At 40.5% G+C, this 19,801-nt stretch overlaps 1 protein-coding gene across 3 annotated transcripts in view; it reads left to right on the forward strand.

The window, feature by feature from the left end:
* The first annotated feature begins 5,000 nt into the window (after positions 1–5,000).
* Positions 5,001–19,801, forward strand: part of ADAMTSL1 (ADAMTS like 1) — a 465,052-nt gene continuing 450,251 nt past the window's right edge. For all 3 annotated transcript variants that reach the window (XM_061200460.1, XM_061200461.1, XM_061200463.1), the window contains exon 1: positions 5,001–5,193. In XM_061200460.1, the coding sequence (XP_061056443.1) occupies positions 5,131–5,193 (63 nt within the window). In that variant the 5' untranslated portion in view covers positions 5,001–5,130. The remainder of the gene's footprint in view (positions 5,194–19,801) is intronic.

Genomic DNA, 19,801 nt, shown 5'->3' on the forward strand with positions numbered 1-19,801 from the left:
CAATGACCTCTCCCTTGTCTGAACTCCTGTGGCCCTTTGCTCTACAAAGAGGCAGTGCTGTCTAGTGGTTATGAACACAGATGACCTGGGTTAAGATCTTGGGCCTTCCCCTCTCTGGGTATATGATCTTGACAAGTAATTTAATTCTCCAAGCCTCAGTTTTCTCCTCTGTTAAAGAATCGGTCAAGGTTTCTGTAAAGAGAACAGAATTTACTCTTGCTAATTTAAGCAGAAAGTGTTATAAGGTATTAGTTAACTCACAGAAAATTGGAATCGTCAGTGAAAAAACTAGTTTGAGCTTCCTGAAGATTCTCGTGCTACTGTGCAGTTGAAGATTACCAAAGGAGCTGCTGCCTCTTCCATAGCCAGGAAGTCACCTGCTTAGTGGAAATGCAAGGGCTGCATAGCCACACACCCACTTCTCTGATCCAGCTAAAAAACTGCATGTCCCAGGCCTGCCTCTTGACACCCACAAAAGTAATGACTATTAGCATGGTTGCAGGCAAGCCACATTGCTCTGTAGCCATTTTTACAGGTACAGAGAGCAAAGTGCGGTCTCTGCCTCACTTCCGCCTTCCAAATCTTAATGGGAGTGCTTCTGAGTGGCCAAATCTAAATTGCATCCGTATACTCTGGTTTCTCCTCAAATTGTATAGATGCTTTGCCTTTTTTAAAAAAATTGCACCCAGTATGCTAGCTGCAAAGGAGTCTGGGGAATGTAGTTTCTAGGTTTCAGGCCTCTGTGTTTCAAGAAGGCACTGGGTGATGAATGTTGACAGCTAATCTACCAGAAATAACATCCATATGAGGATAATGTGTACCTATTCATAGGGTTGTTGTGAGGATTACATGCAATAATAAATAGAAAGTACTTAGAACAGTGCCTGGCATGTGGGAGACTCTCAATAAATGTAGCTGTTTTCGTCAACTTCTCAGAGAGTTGTCCAGAGGAAAGTCAGACGACCTTAGATAGAGCTCCAATTTCCCACCTGCTAATAAGTAACTAGGATGAACCCACTTATCAAGAAGGGCACCAGTTTCCTCATCTATAAATTGAGGATAGTAATCCCTCTCTACCTGATAGAGTTTCTGTTCATATCACGTTAGGTCACGTGTGAAAGATGATTTGAAAATGGTAACGAATGCTCCAGTTGCTTGGGTGTTAAAGGGCTATTAGGTGAATCGTACAGACTCCTGCTCAAATTCCAGCTCTGCCCCTGAGACTAGCAGTCGGCTTCCAGTAGCTTGATCTCATTCAGCCTCACTCTGTTTCTTCTCTCTTTAATTTTCAGAATTAGCCAGGGGAAATCAAACCACTTCCACACATGCCCTTGAGGATAGTTAAGACTTGGGCGCTGCCATAGCCACCTCCTTCAAGAGGGGAGATGAGGCCCTACCCAGCTCGCCATCACTTCCCACCCCTGAGTTCTTTCCAGGAGACCCTCTGCCCTGTCTTGACAACAGTCACTGCAACTAGAGGGCCAAGCGAGAAGGCCCAGCCTCAGGAAGAGACAGGTGGCTCCGGAGTGAACCCTGTAAGGCAGTCTCCCCGGGGAGAGAAATTCCAAGAGTTGAGCTCACTCTTTCCTGCCATAAAGCACATTGAATGTTAACAGCTTGCTCCTGTCCGAGCTGGTGTTTTTTAAATTAAGTATTGTTAAATCCATACCATTTGGAATGATGCTTCCGACAGCTCTGATACTCTCTCTCTTGCTTCTGCTTTCATTTCACCTAATATATTGTGCAGGGGGACCGTAACCAGTATTACAGCAGCTGGGGCCGCCACCACTGCTGCTGTGGCGGCAGCTGCTGGGACTCAGACACTGGCAGACGGCTTTCATTTAGATACCTGGAGAGGAAAACAGGAACGTGGCCAACGCCCTGCTCAGATCCCCTAAGAGGCCCTTCCCAGGTTGCTGCTAGTATGGATCTTGATTACCTAGGCTTTTATGTTATTTTTCCTTGGCACTGAAAACGGTTTTAGAAACGACAAAGATGGGAGACAAAGGAGTTGGAGACTAAAATAAGATACTTTCCATTGTCGGGTAACATATACCCACCCTAAAACCTGGGTAGCCTGCCTTCTGTTCTTTTGCCTTTACTGTAAACGTCCCCCTCCAACCAGTAGGACACCACGGTCAACATCTGCATACACACACACACACGTATACACATACATACCTACACGTACATACATATATACATATATATTTACATATATGTATATGAGATGAAAGTGATTTAGAGTCAGAAGACCCTGTTCAAAGGCCATTTCTAACCAGTGAGGCGCAAGGTAAGTCACTTAACTTTTCTGACCCTCAGTTTCCAAATATAGAAAATTGGGTGAGTACTTAACCAACTTCGCAAGTAGTCAGAAAAGTCAAATGAGATTGTGGGTATAAAATCATTTTGTAAACTTTAAGGAGAGTGCATAAACTTTGGAAATTTATCAGAATTAGCTCATCCCCCAAACTTACCCCAGTCACCATAACACAACTTGATTTTGTTCTTCTTTTTCTGAAGTTACAGTCAGCAGGGAGTTTGCACTGCAGGGTGTAATGCTTGACTGTACAGTTGCTTTTCCTCATTTCTCTGGAAGGGAAACGCTACTCACAAAGGGACCAGAACCTTGACACATTGTGGCGGGCATCCTCTGAGCATTCAACATATGGCTGAGGGCTTGAATTAAAAATATACTATTCAGTGACTTCATTAAGGTGACTATCTTGCTGGATATTGACATGTTTATCAAACCTCCAAGGCAGAAACCTCTGACTCAAAATATCTAGCCAGTGTTTATTTCCAAAGCAGGAAGGAATCTAGACTAGCATAGAAGTGGCTACCAATTACTCTCTGACCATGGCAATTTGTTATCTATTCTGCTACAAATGGTACTGTATCATAGTCATTCTTGCTACCCTTCCTTTTCCCACCACCTGTTCTTCCCTTTGGATCCTCCTGATGAATGATGTTTATGTGTGAAGAGGGAGGAAGTGGTATTAGATAAAATATTCCATTTTTTAGAACGAGTTGAAACTCTTTAGCCAATGACACTGATAGAAGAAGAAAACCCGTAGCAGAAAGTTCCATTATGTAAAAGAGAGATATATAACACAGCTTATGAGTGAAAGTTTATTTGAATCAAGCCATTTTTAATATGATGAGGATTTCAGATAATGCCAGTCAAGCATTTTTACATCTCCTCATGAATACTCCTTAGCTTGTGAGCATTAGCTAGTTTTTGAGAGATTTGTAAAACTAATCTTTCTGAATGGGAAAAGCATACTTCAAGAATAGGACCTCTTTATTGTGGATTTGTACTATCCATCTTTCTAGGTGGGGGAAAAGGTGGATCCTTATATGCCCTGACTTTCCTAATAGGTTGAAAATGGGATTTTTAAAGCTCTTCTGTCTTTCATTGATATTCCATATGAAGTACGTAACCTGAAGTTGAACAACCTGCTTTTCTCCACCTCTTTGAAAAGCAGCGCTGCAGGTATGTATAGAAGCAGACCTGCCTGTATTCACATGCCTGTTATGGCTTGATCAGGTTTTCCATATTTGAGCGTTTCATGCCTCTTGTCAGTATTTTTTTTTTTACCAATGGAAGGAAAGAACCTTAATTCTAAATGTCTTCTACCTTCACCCTGTATATTTCTGGGCTATCAGGAGATCTACAAAGGAAGAATTTCCTGGTGACACCCCTATGGAAATGTAAGGCCAACTTTGCTATTTCATTCTTTCAAAAATTCAATGATTTCCTTAACAGATAAGGTGAAAGGCATCCTTGTTTGACACTTGATGCTTTTCTAAAACTATAATAAAATCCTCCTCTATTAGAATTCAGTCTTGCTTGCTGGTGGTTTAACCAGACTCAGAAGCTTCCTGACCTTCTCTTTGCTGTTGCTGGCCTGGCCCCGTCATCATTTCGCTGGTCATCAGTACTTCCTCCAGGGCTGGACTGGATGGGGACGGTCATCTCCTCGTCCAACCTCTTGCAACAGTAGAAGGAAAAGGAGGTAAAACTCCCTCCAGCCTTTTCTGCTATATTATAGCAGCTCTGATAAAGGACGTGGATAAGGAGGAGGCTGAAATTGTTGGTTAAAAGGTTTAGGGATTAACTGAGGATTTAATTCACCCTTTCTTTCCCTCCTTCTGCTAAAGCCGATAGTTGAGAGTTGGCGCTGTGTCAAGACCAGGCTGTTCCTCAACCCCGAATTTCAGCCCCACGCATCTCAAGAGTCTTTGCTAAGGGCTTCTTTTTAAACAGGGGATCTAAGTTTCTAATTGTGCCTTGAGCTTTAGTAAACCTGGGCTATTTTAAATTGTCACTTTACAAAGAAGCAACCTGCTTTTTTTCTTCTCCTTCAAATCAAGTCATTACTACACAAAGTAACTTATGCCTCTATTTAGGCTTAGTGAGGAACTTTCAAAATTTTATACAGTCTCCCTTTTCTAAGTCAAGGGGGAAAATAAAGAGGAACTTTATGGAAGAGGCATAAAGCAGTTGTACAGAACACGTTTAAAGGGCACATTAAGTCAGTTTTTGTCTGTGGTTCTTTCCCTTTATGGCATATGTTATATATTGACAGGGATTAAGTTTCTCTCCTGAATGGAACAATACAGAGTCACAGGGAGCTACTGTACTTTACAAAGCAACAGGCACCAGCACAAGCAAACGGCAAATAGAAATGTATCTCACAAAGAACTAACCAGGTTAGTTAACAGCACAGGGCTCTGCTTCATCTTTTGCAATTCTGCATCGTTTGCATTTCTTTTCTGGTTCTGCTGCGCGCTCCTCCGCTCTCGTTTCTTTTTCGTCCTTTCCTCCCTTTCTCGCTCGCACTGTTACACTTTCTCTGTCCCCCTGGCTTTGTTATTCAGCATGTCTGATTAGCAGGAGCCTGATTGGCTGGCTGCCGGCTCCGAGAGAGATTCCATTCAGCTTACCCCCCACCCATCCACCCATCCACCCACCCACCCACCCCTCAGTCAGGAAATGTGAGCGGGGCTGATGGAAGCTGATAGGCAGGACCGGAGTGTTAGCACCAGTACTGGATGTGACAGCAGGCAGAGGAGCACTTAGCAGCTTATTCAGTGTCCGATTCGGATTCCGGCAAGGATCCAAGCATGGAATGCTGCCGTCGGGCAACTCCTGGCACACCGCTCCTCTTTCTGGCTTTCCTGCTCCTGGTAAATGCCTTTTCATTTCAATACATCGCTATGGCCATTTAGTCTGGGTGCTGTTGTGGTGGTGTGTACGTGTGTGTATGTGAGTGTGGGTGCCTGTGTATATCTTTCTCTTCAAACGCCAGGTAAAATAATTTACATGATTTAAAAAAAAAAAAAAGCCTCTTGCAGAATTTTAACCCTAACTTCCTAAGCAAATTAAAGTCTGCAAGACTTTGTGGGATTAGTTAGAGGTAACTAGGAATACTGAGACATACTGAGACATGAACTTTGGGACATACTGCATGGAGTTTGTGAGCTGAGGGCTGTATAAACGGTGGTGTGCATGCTTGGAATTTAGGTAACAGATGTCCTGAAATCAAACTCACTCACTGAAGTATTCCTGGAGTATTTTTGAAGGATGGGCTGTGAGGGGCTTTCCCCCACTACCTTTTATGAGTCCTCCTTCCTCTGTGCACATGTGCTAGGGAAACAGGTAAAAGAGGGAATGAAAGCCTCTCTGTGGCCAACCCAGATTATAGCTCATAATTACGGCAAGTCATCTGCGGATACAAGTTAATGCTAGTATTTATGAATTGAGGATTATGGTCTTTGATCTCAGATCTGCTTTTGAAGAAGAAGAAAATGCTGACTTTTTGTGCAGCTTCTTTCCACAGTCACAGCGATAAGATGCTCTGCTCTGGAACGTCAGCACACACAGCATTTTTGACTCGAAGTAAATGTTCCGTTGTGACTCATACTTGGTTTTATGGGCAGAAAATGAACCTTTACTGTCCAAAAAAAATCTACACTCAAAATATTAATAGCAATGCACATTTTTTTAAAACCAGAGTGTTCTGGGCAGGCAGCTTCGTAAACCTCATCTGAAGGTTTGATTCCAAAATTTGCACACACGGAGTCCAAACAAACGTGCTTGTAGCTCTCCCTGTCGCATTTATGGAGAGCCAGCCCTTCCTCAGAAGGTAACCAGGCAAGAAGGGAAAAAGGGAAAAATGCAATGCATGTATAGGTTGCATTGATTCGTCGAAGATGAAGGGATGTTTGTTCTGATTAGACTCTGACAAATTTGATCTGCACTATAATTTTGAAGAAGGGGAGCAAGCTATTTAAGCACAAATTTTAAAACTCCAGGAAGGCTCATCATCAGAGAGTGATTAAATATGTTAACAATTCCACTTCTGATTTGCATCATTGTAGCCAAGAAGTCATAATGCTGCATTGCAAAAGCTGTATATATAGAAGTGTATTTTCAAGTTCTCATAGAAATTTAAATGCAAACTGAACTTTAGGCATGAGTGGACTGTACGTTTTTAGCTGTTCTGAGGAATATAAAAAGCAGAACGTTTAGGTGTGCTTTATGACTAGTGGGGCAAGCAATTTATGAAAGGTGTCTCATTTTTTCCATATGGGACGTGTTACTTATGTACACGCCATTGGTTTGCCTCGTCTTTCCCTCTTTGTATTTTTTTAAAAGCAGGGGTTATTTTCACATTTAATTACATCATGAAGCAAATTACCAGTACACAGTACTTTTTTGGTATCTTCATAAAGAAGTATGATCTCATTATACTTTGGAAAAACTTGCCCATTCAGGAATAGATTGTTTTGCTACCCACTTGGTAAATTGCATTATATTTCTCTTTGATATCTTGAATATTCATATATGTGTTTGAACATATAATGACGCTTATATGGATAAAAAGGAGTGTTTGCTTATTTCCGATTTGAAACATAAAACATTTTGTTTAAATTACAATAATTGTATTCTGAGGATAAAAGGAAATAAGACCCAGGTTTGCTTTATACCTGTATTTAAATGAATTTGGATTCTGAGAGTTAGGCTAGGAAGGAAAGAACTGCCTGGTGAGTGCCAAGATACATCCCTGTGCAGAGTAATAACAGCGTTAGTAGTACCTGCCATGTATTGTGTGTCTGAATGTGCCAAACACGAGGCCAGTTGTTTGAAAAGCATTACAGTGAATCCTCACGATAACCTTGCAAATAAGGCATCTTTAAACCCATTCTACAGATAAGGAAATAAGCTTATATTTGAACTCAAAGGTGAAATAATGGAGAGAAAATAACTTGTTTGCTTTGTACTGTGGTTGTAAAATGTTTAGCCATGATGGAAGCAATGACACAGGTTGGTCTTTAGTCTTTGTCGGAGGTATTTAGGCTTTTTGCCTCATCTTGGCCAATAAAGATGTGTGCAACATTAAGGGCACTTGTCACACTTGCTCATTCACTGTCCCATTTAGCTTTTGAGCCAAAAGTAAATTATTGGCCCAAGAGAAAGTGACCTCTAGCCTGATCAGTAGTTGACTTAGAACCGGAAGTGTGACATTTTCAGCTCAACCTTTTGTCTGGATCAGGAAATTGAACTGGGTGGCTTGTTTTTCCTATAATTGTTTTATACATTATAAGAGTCTGTCTACTCTTAGAATTAATTTAAGCAATTTTTAAAGATTCCTTTTTTTACTTGCTTGGAAAACAACCTGTTTGTTTAGTGGCAAAGCCCAGTTTCTACTTCAAAACAGCCTTCATATCACTGATAGCAGAATCGTCTGTATCATGACTTGGTTCTTGAGTGTATACAAATATTGTATGCTGTTCACCCTCAGTTTTACCAAGACCCTTTCCCACTGGAGCATTATTCCTGAGACAATGAAGTCCCTGTGTCTTTTATATCTATTTTTGGTCACCACCCACATTTTCATGCAAAGCTCAAACATCATAGACTTCTTTTTTTACTCTGGACAGAGTAGGACAGTAGTACTGAGCAAGAGATTTTATTCTGATATTCAGGTCAAAGTAAGCCATGTAACCCAACCTTCCCCATCTCCCCACCCTGCTCCCCTTTTCCCTTCTCCCTCCTTTGTCCCAATTGTTTAGCTCAAAAGGAATGTGGCAAAAACCATGACCGGCCATTGACATATTGTGTCCATCCAAACTTGAAGTCAAATCACTTCTTGTCAGAAAAGCATTTAATCAAATCTGCATTTGCTTTTTGTTTCTTTTAAGTGGTTTTAAGCTGTTTCGCCTGCTATTGTGGCAGTTGCAAGGGTAACACTCAGAATTATGATAAAGTACATGTGTTTTTCTGTTGAATTTCTTTTTCTTCTCTGCACTAATTTATACATGGAAACTAGTCAAACACAATAGCCCATTCCCTTTGGTCGCTCTGGCACTCTCCTCCACTATTATCTAAGTGGATCTATCTTGGATGGCGAGAAGCACCATTAGCTTGTGGAATGAATGTTAAATTCCTTACTTACAGCAGACTGTGGCCTGCTCCAATAAGTGTGTGTGTGTGTCCGTCCCTGTGCATGCACAAACACCTTTCTATAACTGTTTACATCTATTTCTTACTCTTATGCCTACATTGTCTTTAAGTCAAGCTTAAGGATATTTCATGTAAATCTGGAGAACGTAGTGAGGCATTTCTTTAAACATTATTTAACTTCATGTTTTGGTGACGATTTTGTCTAGACATGGTCAGCTACATTTTTGTTTTCTCCTGTTTTTAGCGTTTCAGTCTGTTTCAGGACGACTTTCTGGCCCCCGTTATTATTTTCATGTGAACCAGTTCTGTGGCTTCATATAAGTTGAGGAAAGTATGTCCAATAGTGGTCACTAGTGAACTACAAAAGAATCCTGTTACACCAGGCAAGTTTTTCCTTGAAAGACTCTGTGGATATATTAAAGACTTTTGAAAGAAAGAATGAATAAATAAATGTATTTGTGCATTTATAGGAGTGTTAATACATGTTGGTTCCCCTTTACCAATATGTGTGAATAAAATGGAAAGCAAATCTCTAGCAGACCACATGGTAGGCTATTATTCGAACTTAGGAGTGCACAGAGTTCATTCTTATATCTTTATAACAATGTGCAATTTTATGTGCAATTTTAATCAGTGAAGTGTGGTTAACCCCCGTCCTTGCTACTCCTTTTTTAACCCAGTTTGTTGGTACATTTTGCACAGGATTTATGTTTGCATGAAACATGGATTGGTATTTTGGTTCTCCCCTTTATTATGGCTTAATCAAAATATAATTTTAAACTCATTCAGGAAAAAATACAGAGTCCTGTGAATTTCTGCATTTCCCCCAGTACCCGGTAGAATGTGTTGTATATACAGGCATCATAACTCTTTGTGAACTAAATTCAGAGAGCAAAGGATGTAAAGAGACTCACATGATTCTCTAATTCTCCACATGTTCGGGGTTTTCCGACTTCATATATATATCTCGTTTTTTTGGTCAAGTGACAGCTCTGCTTTTAATTTGTCTATTTTAGGTTCCAGGTCTAATTATGTAAGTTTCATTCTACCCTTCCCTCCTTGTGCATATTCTACTGTTTCTTGTGGTCTCCTGAGTAGAGTGACCCAGAAGTGACCTCTTTGTAGCAGGAGGACCATGGTCTCTTCTTGAGTGAGAGCATTCCTTGACTCATCATGAATAACCTACTGGTGAAGCATGCTGAGATAATCACAGGAAAATGTGTCTAAATCAAGTTTGAGAGTCTTGCTGTTTTTACTAATTTTCTTCATCTAGAGAGCTGGCTTCAAACTTTGTGTTTTCACCAGAATGAGACAAGTTCATGTCATCTTCTGTCTGCATCATAAAAGCCATACCAAGTGGTTGAATTTTGGCTTGATTGGCAGGACTGGCTCACGAGCGGCTTAGGACTGGCATAGCAGAGGTGATGTAAGTCCGAAAGGATCCTAAATGAAATAGGCCAGCACAGCTGGGTGGGGAACCTGCCTGCTAACTGGGTATGCTGTTGCTATCAACCCCTTCTTTCCATGAGCTCAAAAATAAATGACTAAATCTCCCCAATTCCTGAACTTCAAGATTAAAAACTACATTGGATAAAGCTTAACTGTTCTGGTTTCTCCTCCCAGGGACTTTGCTAACTGAGAGCACCCAGCATGTAGGGCAGTTAGACGTTTTCTGGCTGTGTCTGGATGTCCCAATGGTAGTAGTCTACAGACAACAGTGACCTCTGGCTTTTTGTTTGTTGTATTTCCAGAAACTCAGTATTTATAAATCAGTTTGAATAGTTTCCTATACTTGTTAATAGTCTCTCTTCCAGTCTTAGAAATATATCTTATCTCAGTCACTACTGTAACCTTTATTTGAAGAAAAACCGTAATTTTTGTTTGACCGCCCCACCCTAAATTCCACCAGTGTACAGTCAGTATTTAGTAATTGTTTGTCAGAGGCGTACATAATTCACTGTATTCTTGACAATATTTTTAAATGTAATTTCTTCTAGTTCTTGTGCTTCCTTGTATTTATTTCTCATACTGTACTTAGGTTTCTGTCTAGTCAACAAGGTTGTGGGTGACAGCAGAAGGAGTGACTTGTTTCTCCTACCTTTATCAGAATGCCTGGTCTCAGTAAATGTTGTTGAATGAATGGATAAATGGATGAATATGAATGACTTGGTAAGAAAATATAAGAAAAGGGTAAAGCACAAGTAGCAAGGGGAATGTGTGAACATCCATTTCATGTGAAGCATTTCACCAATTCTGGTTTTAGTAAGACCAGATCAATAAGCCTAAGACATTCAAAAGAGAAGATACATATTCTGTTTTTCTTCCTCTCCACACGATGAAAAACAATTGAATGACGATCCTTTTTGCCATTGTTAATTAGAATGAATTTTGCATGTTTCATATCTTTTTTTAAATCCGTTTAGTTCTCAAGTATTTTTTCCTTTTACAAAATTTGTCCTCAGGCAGAAAATGATACTTATATTAGCCACAGTTTTATAAAATTGGAAAGTTTCTCATTATAGCAGAGATAATGTTGTAGATTCACCAAAAATTCATTTCTTTTTACTACTGGGCACAAAGATAAACTTTATTTCGCAGTTTTCTCTGTAATTAGTTGGTGCAGTATGATTGAGTTCTGGTCAATGGAATGTCGTTAGAAGTGATATATGGCACTTCTAGGCCTGACATCTCCCACATAATCCTCCAAGTAAGCAAGAACTCTCTCTTTATACACCTGCTGGATGCAGAGAATCCAGTAAAGAACTTCAAGACTCTAGAAAATAGTCAAGCCACCAAATGGAAGGCCTCATCCCTGAATGAGCAGAGCCCCACACCGCCATGCCAGCCAGTCTCACAGAATTATATTTGTGAACATTCGTTTAACCACGAGCAAGCAATAAACCCTCGTTGTGTTAAAACACTGATAGTTGCGGGAAGGTGTTCTTTGTCATACTGAAAACCTTTTTAAATAACATTGCTTCACATTTAGATGAAATGAATGCTTATAAGTAAGTACTAATACCACTTTCCATTTATTATATGAGAAAATTAAAATAAGGACATGCCATGTCACCCTAATGGTGGTTTAGTCTTTGTGGTTTGCAACTTATTGTATACCTAGAGTTCTCTAAGTACTTGCAGGTATGTGGAAAAATGGGAAAATGGGTCCAAGTCCTTTTTTCAAACAAAATCCAGGAGTGGGTAGAGCAGTAAAAAATAAGGGGGGTGGAAAAGGCAGGGCTGTGGTAAACAGTTGGAATCTCATGGAGCAGGACAGGACCACACAACCTGGCCAAGGACACAGAACCACACAGACCCAAGGGTCTGAAAAGGATACCAAGAAGCAGAAACTGAGGCACACCACCAGTGCAGCTCCAGAGATGTCAGAAAATAAAGGAGTGAACAAGTGACAGAGAGGGGGAACAGACTCATACACGCGTGCATGCACACACACACACACACACACACAACTTATAAAGTAAGACACACTTCTTGAGTATATCTAGTCTCAACCATCTTTGATACATTTTTCTAGGAGGTGTCCAGGTGTCAGGAAAGAGCCCTGGTTTTAGAGTGTGACCATCTGGGCTCTAACACTGATTCCAGCCCTATGATCGTGGCCCAGTCACATAACTCGCTGAAGCTATTGTCTCTTCATCCATGCACGATTGTCCATCTCTCCTAACTCTCCAGGATACCTTGAGAGGAAAACGCAGCATTAGATGTTGAAGTGTTTTGTCAACTCCAAAGTACTATAAAATTTCAAGTGATGACTTTCATTCATGTGAAAATCACTTATCTATCACCAACTGTATACCCAACACAGAGCCAAGCCCCATGGAAGATAATTTAAGGCGCAGTCCTTGCAGTGAGGAGCTTGGAAGGTTGTTGGACATTCTGTTGTCAATTTTTTTTTTTTTAAATTTTCAAAAAACTCTTCTGTAGGGAATAGTTTTTTGATGTATATAATTACTTTCAATTACCCCACAGGATGGCTCATTTTGCTTTTCCCCTCCTGCTTAGACACTGGCAGTTTAATCCTCTCATCCATGTGTAAATGTAAATTAGGGCTTCCCACAGATTATCAGTGTATTATCTTCATGGATATTATCAGTCAGTATTTGACTTCAAACATTAAATTTTTTTCCAATTTCTATAGTTCAGAATATCAATTTGTGCAGCAGAACACACTATAACAGTGTCTTAGTTAAGATAAATTCTTTGGGAAAAACTTTTCTCAAAGCAAATATTTATCATTGCGAGAATTATCATTAACTGTGTGCGACCAATATCTAGGGAGTTTTCATCTGCCCACTATCATTGGGGCATCATGATGGCAGACTTCAATCTTACGTAGTTTCTACTCCATTGTGCTTATTTTATAATAACCAAAATCCAGGCAAAAAATAAGCATATTCCATTTGGAATTATAATTCTGTAAGTGCAATTAGTATAGTAGGTTGCATCTCCCTACCTCACTAGATTTTTATCTAAAGTTCTTATTAAAATAAGTTAATTACAACAAAACCCAAAAGACCTTGTGCATGGAAGGGGGGGATAGTTCAGAGAAAGGGAATAGCAGAGCAGTCACGCATGTGAGCATACGCCATTTATAATACTGGAGACTTAGTCCACTTCTGAAGCAAGAAATTGCAGGACTCTAATAGTTTCACCACCTGTGAATTATTTGGGTGCACCTCATAAGCGGGTTCTTCTATTTGTTTAAAGAAATAAGTGGTATGTTCGCCAATTCTACACTACATTAACTTTCACAGAGTTTCCATTTTCATCTTCATTGCTTTTTCAGATTTTTTTCCAAAGGTTCTGCCCTTCTCCAACTAAACTTTTGGTTATTTTCCCCTTCAATTTTCGTCTGGGGACTTTCTCTAAGTCAGTTCAGTCTGTTGGCATAAATGTTAGGACAATGGAGGGAAGGAGAGTGATAACCTAAGACATCCTGACATAAATTCCAAGAGCACTGAAGAAATGAGACAGGAAATTAGAGCAACCTATAATAAATTCAAACTGTCCAATAAAATAAATATACCTCACTTTGTTCCCTTAGTAAAGTATGGTAGGGTGTCTGATTTCTCAGCCCACTTTACCATTTGAAGTCTGCCAGAGTATTGTTCAAATATTGTACTTCATCAATAGAACCAGAAATGAAAAAGGGTGATGGAAACAATAAGAACTCCTACTGTTTAGGTGCTGCAGTGAGATTTAGAAGAAAGCTTTTTAGAAATAGTCTGTTTTTTTTATTACAGTTATTATAACCATTTGTCATCCAGACCAGGTGCCATACACTTTTACTTTGGGGCTTGTGCCTGGTCTAAGATAGCAAACATGCTTTGAAATTACTGTTAAAGAGTGAGTTTAATTGACATTTGGATTCCCAGGACATAGATTTATTGTGTTTTCAAATTAAAAAGAATCTTTGAGGTAGCATAAAATGTGACCTCAGTTGACTGGGATCTCTTTGAAGGCAGAACTTTGGTTTTATTTTGTCTTAGATATCTTTATATCCCCAGCACCAGACAAAGAGTTTGATTTACAGAAAATGTTCAATATAAGTTTGTTGTTTGAATAAATGAATTTATCACCTATTCCAGCCCTTTGATTTCACAGATAATTGAATTTAACATATAAATGTTTGCAAAGAGATTGGAGACATATTTGCCAGGAACACCTAGTAGGTAGGATCCAGAGCCTGGAATCTGGATCTCTTTCCTTTGAGTCCATACTCCTTTGAGAAGGAGTTCATTCTCTTTCTGTTATACTGTGTGGCCCCTGAGGACCTTTGTATAAGAGTCAGCCGAGCCGGCCTTGGTAGAGAAAGGTTGAAATGTTGAAATGTCACATGCAGTGGAAACCGAGGAAGCAATGAAGCTGATGGAAAATCATCTTGAGTTAAAACTCGAGGATCATTGTTGGTTTATAAACATTGGGGTGACCTGGCAAGAAGAGGGGACTGAAGTCTATAAAGTTTATGTCTTGCCCTAGACCTACAACATATCAATAAGCTTCATTTCTCTTGCTTTCCATATCAATGAACAGTGTGAATGTGAAATACAAAATGGTGATGTATATGTGAAAAAGACTTCATGGGGGACCTTGCACATAGTAGGTCTCCAAGAAGTGTTAGCTTCCTTCCCATCCCCCAGTGCAAAGTAGTATATTCATTGAGAGCCTGCTGTATATCAGGCCCTGTGCAGGGTACAGGGTATACTGTGTTGAACAAAACAGACATGGTTCTAAAGATGGGTCTTTCTACATGTAACATCAGAAAGGATTTGAGATCGGGAGTGGGGAGGACAGGAATTAATTGGCCAGTACGTTCCATTGGTTTTATGTTGCTGTCATGATATTATTTTCTTTAAACTGTATATTTAACTATTGCTGATGTAAGGGCATCTCTGCCTAAAGAAATAGACACATTAATTCATTATTTATAGTGATTCCAGAAAGAATGTGTTAGAAAAACTCTAAAACTCTGAAGATTTATATTTAAGGTCACTTCTTTGAGCTATGCCTTTTTTTTTTTTTTTTTTTCTTTTTTTGCTGGAATCCTCTTTTTTAGTCATACTGAAACCAAAGCTTAATGAGTGTATTACTTGGTCTCTGTTTATTTGATACATAAACACCTGTCTTTTCCATCTTAGAAATATGCTCAAGCAGGGAAACCTTTACACCAGCCCCTCATTCAAGTGAATAAAAAACCAGTCAACAGCATATAGAGCACTAATTACAGTAGGTTTTTCCTCAAAAGGTTTAGCTTGCTCTGGGGAAACCATTAGTATGAAGGACCTTTAGAAATCTTTGAGCATCACCTGGCAAACAGTCAGCATGTTCTCAGTTCTCTGCTAGGAGGGGTTCTGATTTTCCAACACCTCTGCCATGTCCCTATGACCAGTCCTAACCTGCCTTAATCCAAGGCAGGCATTCTTACCCCTGGTAGTTTGCTAAATTTGCTAACTTCGCTAACTTCAGTTTGGTGGTGCTGGGACCCAAACCCTGTCCGTTATGTCCATTTTAGAGTTCTAGATAATTGAAAGAAGTGATTCCCAGACCTTGGATGTTGTAGACCATTAAAATTTCAAAATGAAATAAGATTGTGTTTGCAGGTAGGCAGGAAGTATGGAAAACATAGTTTCTAATGTTTTAATTTTATTAGGTAAGGACATTAATAAAATAAAATTCTATCACCTAAGTTTCATAAGTGAAGTAATAATAGTTAATACTATACAGAGTGCTTGCTTCAATGTGAGATATACTTTCCATATGTTAAGTTATCTAATTGCCCTAACAACCCTAGGAAGTAGTTATAATTATTTATCCCATTTTACAGATGAGGAAACTGAGACACAGAGAGATTATATAACTTGCTTTAGGTTACTCAGCTAGTAGTGGCGGAGTGCAGCTTTGAACACAGGCAGGGTTCACTCTTGTCCCAACAATGCCATTTTGTTTCACCAGCGGTGCAAGAAATGAAAGGTTATTTGAATAAGCCCAAAGTTTCAAGTATATAATTTCAGAAGAGAAACTAAACACATTTAGCTCTATGGAAAACTAACCAGGGACCTTATTGCTCTCCTTATTCTTCATATCAGTGAAAAACTTTGTTAGACTGACCTGCTCTAAGCCAGACAATTTCCCTGGGACACAGCGATGAACGAGACACAGCCCCGCCCCCGAGGACGCTCACAGATTCTAAAAAAAGTTTTTAAAAGATAACACAGGGCTTCCCTAGTGGCGCAGTGGTTAAGGATCCGCCTGCCAATGCAGGGAACACGGGTTCGAGCCCTGGTCCGGGAAGATCCCACATGCCGCAGAGCAACTAAGCCTGTGCACCACAACTACTGAGCCTGTGCTCTAGAGCCCACGAGCCACAACTACTGAAGCCCGCGTGCCACAACTACTGAAACCCGCGTGCCTAGAGCCCGTGTTCCGCCACAAGAGAAGCCACCGCAATGAGAAGCCCGCGCACCACAACGAAGAGTAGCCCCAGCTCGCCTCAACGAGAGAAAGCCCGCGCACAGCAAGGAAGACCCAATGCAGCCAAAAATAAATAAATAAAATAAGTAAATTTATTTTTAAAAAAAAAGGGTAACACAGACTGAGGCTGAGTGGAGGATATAAGATGCCACAGCAGCACAAGGAAGAAAACGAGAGAAGGAATTTGGCATTTATTTGCTGCAGTGCCCCAGGATCTGTGCTAGGCAGAGAATCACTCGGCCTCTAGGTGGGTCAGTGAGGGTGACTTAAAAGATGGGACATTTAAAGTGAACCTTAGGAGATCAATGGAGGTTCACCAGGTAGACAAGAGAGGGAAAGGGGGCATTAGGCAGAGGGACCTGCACGGGCAGAGGCACAGAAGAAGGAAAAAAAGTTGAGTCCAAGGAGCCGTGAATGAATCCCAGTGGCCAGAGCATAACAGCTCCTGCAGGGCCTGGCATGCCATGCCTGGGAGCTTTGGCCCAAGCTTGTGTTTTAGAAGGACATCTGTGCTGGCCACACAGAGTGGAGAGACCCCGAGAATGGAGGCTGGAAGGCCATTTGATGATGACACCACTGATAGTGAGAAGCCATGAAGACGGCAGCAGCCCCAGTGATGGAAAAGAGGGGGAAAGATCCACCTATACGGCTACATAGTCACTTGCAGGAAAAAGCCCTGTGGTCCTCTGGGCTCAGAGGCTCTTATAGCACCAGCTGTGTGCCCTTTAGGTCTCCCTGCTCAGCAGACAGCCTGTACCCTGGCACTGAGTAGGTGCTCAATTGTATGCAGAAGGAATGTGCGAAGGAGTGAATCATTTTATTCAAGGCTTCCCTGTTCAATCCCTTCCCTACAGTCAGAGATTTTTTTTTTTTTACTAAACTATAAAAGGCCTTCTGGAGTAACAAATGTCTCAGTCTTTAAAACCTGAAGAACTTTCTGTCATTCTCTCAGGAAAGAGAGAATTCAGGCTCAACCTTTCTGAAGAGATTGCCACACTGCTGTGACTTAACCCTTTATTCACTCTCAGTGAACCTTTCCAAATACATAGAGGCTATTTCAAAGGGGCACTCCTGCACTTTTTGGAAAGTTTTATGACCTCACGTAACACAAAGGCCATCGTGGGGAGTCATTTTTGTACTTTGGGGTGATTGTTGTCCTCAGAGACGGCAGTGTTTTCCCACTTGTGGTTATTTATCTGTTTTCTCACCAGACAGTGATTTATTCAACTCTTATTCATGTCACAGTCATGAATCTTTCCACGGGAAGCCAGCAAATATCTTTGCCCTAATTCTTGCAGCGCTCCACATTATCTAAAATGGGCTCCACATGCGGAGTTCCCTTTGAAAGCAACTGAAACTCCAGTAAAAGATGCTGCATTCAGTGTCTAAATTTAAGTTAGCTGCCCTGATGGAATAGTAATTGTGGTCTTCAGAAAAAAATCAAGCCATATCTGAAATTCATCAATTCATCATTTTGTACTAAAAGCATAATGTGACTGAAAAAAATAACCCGCAAGTTTTATTAAAGAAAGTGTGAGTTAAATGTCACATAATTATATTCTTTATATTTTTTCTTTATGAATCCAGTTGCTAAGGCATCAGATTTTTAATCAGCCATTGGAATCCTGTGGGTATATCATTTCTTCTCCTAATTAGGAATAGTCTCCAATTTACTCAGCATTAGTACAGAATTGATTATAGCTTGGCCTCACCTCATAAAGTAGACTTACTTTGGAACAGCATCAAACAGGTATTAATGTTTTAAAACGTATGGTCCTTCTGACTTTCATTCTAATTTTGGACATTTACTACTTTTCCTTTCCTTCCTTCTTCCCCCAACTTGACTGCAAACAACACAGAAATCTCGTCAGACTTAGCAAAGGGGGAAAATGTGATTTTTAGTGTCTTCCTATGTGCTAGGTACTGTGCTACTTGTTTCTATATGTCATCTCAGATAAGCCTTACCACATCCTTGTATAGATAGGAAAACGGAGTACTAAAACGTAAAAGGTGGCATGAATGCCTCTACTTTTAGTGTACACGTACTCAATTCTTATAGCAAACAAATTATATTAAAATATGCAGTACAGACTATTTTCCCTGTTGTTGGGACTATGTTATTTGGATTGTCAGCAGGAGCCTCCCCAACTTGCTGAATGATTTCCACGGTTTCAGAACCAAATTCATTAGAGTTCACTGCTTGTACCGTATTTCATGGATCCTAAGATACATAATTTTTCTGATTTTAGAAACTTTGATGCGTCTTATAATTGACAGCAGGTCACTGTTTAATGGGTGGCTCTTTTTTTATTCTTAATGGTACATAAAATAATGTGACTTCAATCTGTGTCATCTTGGATTTGGTGGAATGGTGTACCAGGGTCCTTCCAGTGTCTAAATGATGGGAGCAAAGCTTGAGATTCAGTTACAGAAATAGGATTATGGACCCCCGACCCTCTCCTCCCGTTCACAATCCTCTGATGCAGATGGCTCCTGTCTTTTATTTTTTTTAATTTTTTTTTTTTAATTTTTATTTATTTATGGCTGTGTTGGGTCTTCGTTTCTGTGCGAGGGCTTTCTCCAGTTGTGGCAAGCGGGGGCCACTCTTCATCGCGGTGCGCGGGCCTCTCACTATCGCGGCCTCTGTTGTCGCGGAGCACAGGCTCCAGACGCGCAGGCTCAGTAATTGTGGCTCACGGGCCCAGTTGCTCCGCGGCATGTGGGATCTTCCCAGACCAGGGCTCGAACCCCTGTCCCCTGCATTGGCAGGCAGACTCTCAACCACTGCGCCACCAGGGAAGCCCTGGCTCCTGTCTTTGCTTGCCAGTCTGAGACACTGAGACTTTGTACCTTGAGCTCAACTTACTTCTGTCCCATAAAAAGGTCAAAGCCCCCTTACCGAAGATCTCTTTTCTTCTTAATCTAAATGTACCTTCAGTTTTTTTTTACCTGTAAGCAATATAGTATAATGTGGTAGCTGCTGATCTTTGGTCAATATCAGAATCAGCTGAGCGCCTATTAAAATTATGAAGGCCCAGGATGCTCTTGCTTACTTCAACGGGCCTGGGCCTCTGTGTACTTGTTTTTAGCTCTCCAGGTGATCCTGATAAACACGAGTTTGAGACTCACTGGTGTAGTTGTTGAGAGCAGGGATTCTTGAGCCCGACTGCCTGGACTCAAATCCTGGCTCCACCAGTGTAACCTTCCTATTATTTTCTGTGTCTCAGTTTCCTTATCTGCAAAACAGGGACCAACAACAGCATCTACCTCAAAGGATTATTGTGAAATTTAATCAAATGAGCCATGCAACCTACTTAGCCCAATACCTAACACATG

This window comes from Eubalaena glacialis, chromosome 9 (genome assembly GCF_028564815.1).
Source record: "Eubalaena glacialis isolate mEubGla1 chromosome 9, mEubGla1.1.hap2.+ XY, whole genome shotgun sequence".
NCBI lineage: Eukaryota > Metazoa > Chordata > Mammalia > Artiodactyla > Balaenidae > Eubalaena > Eubalaena glacialis.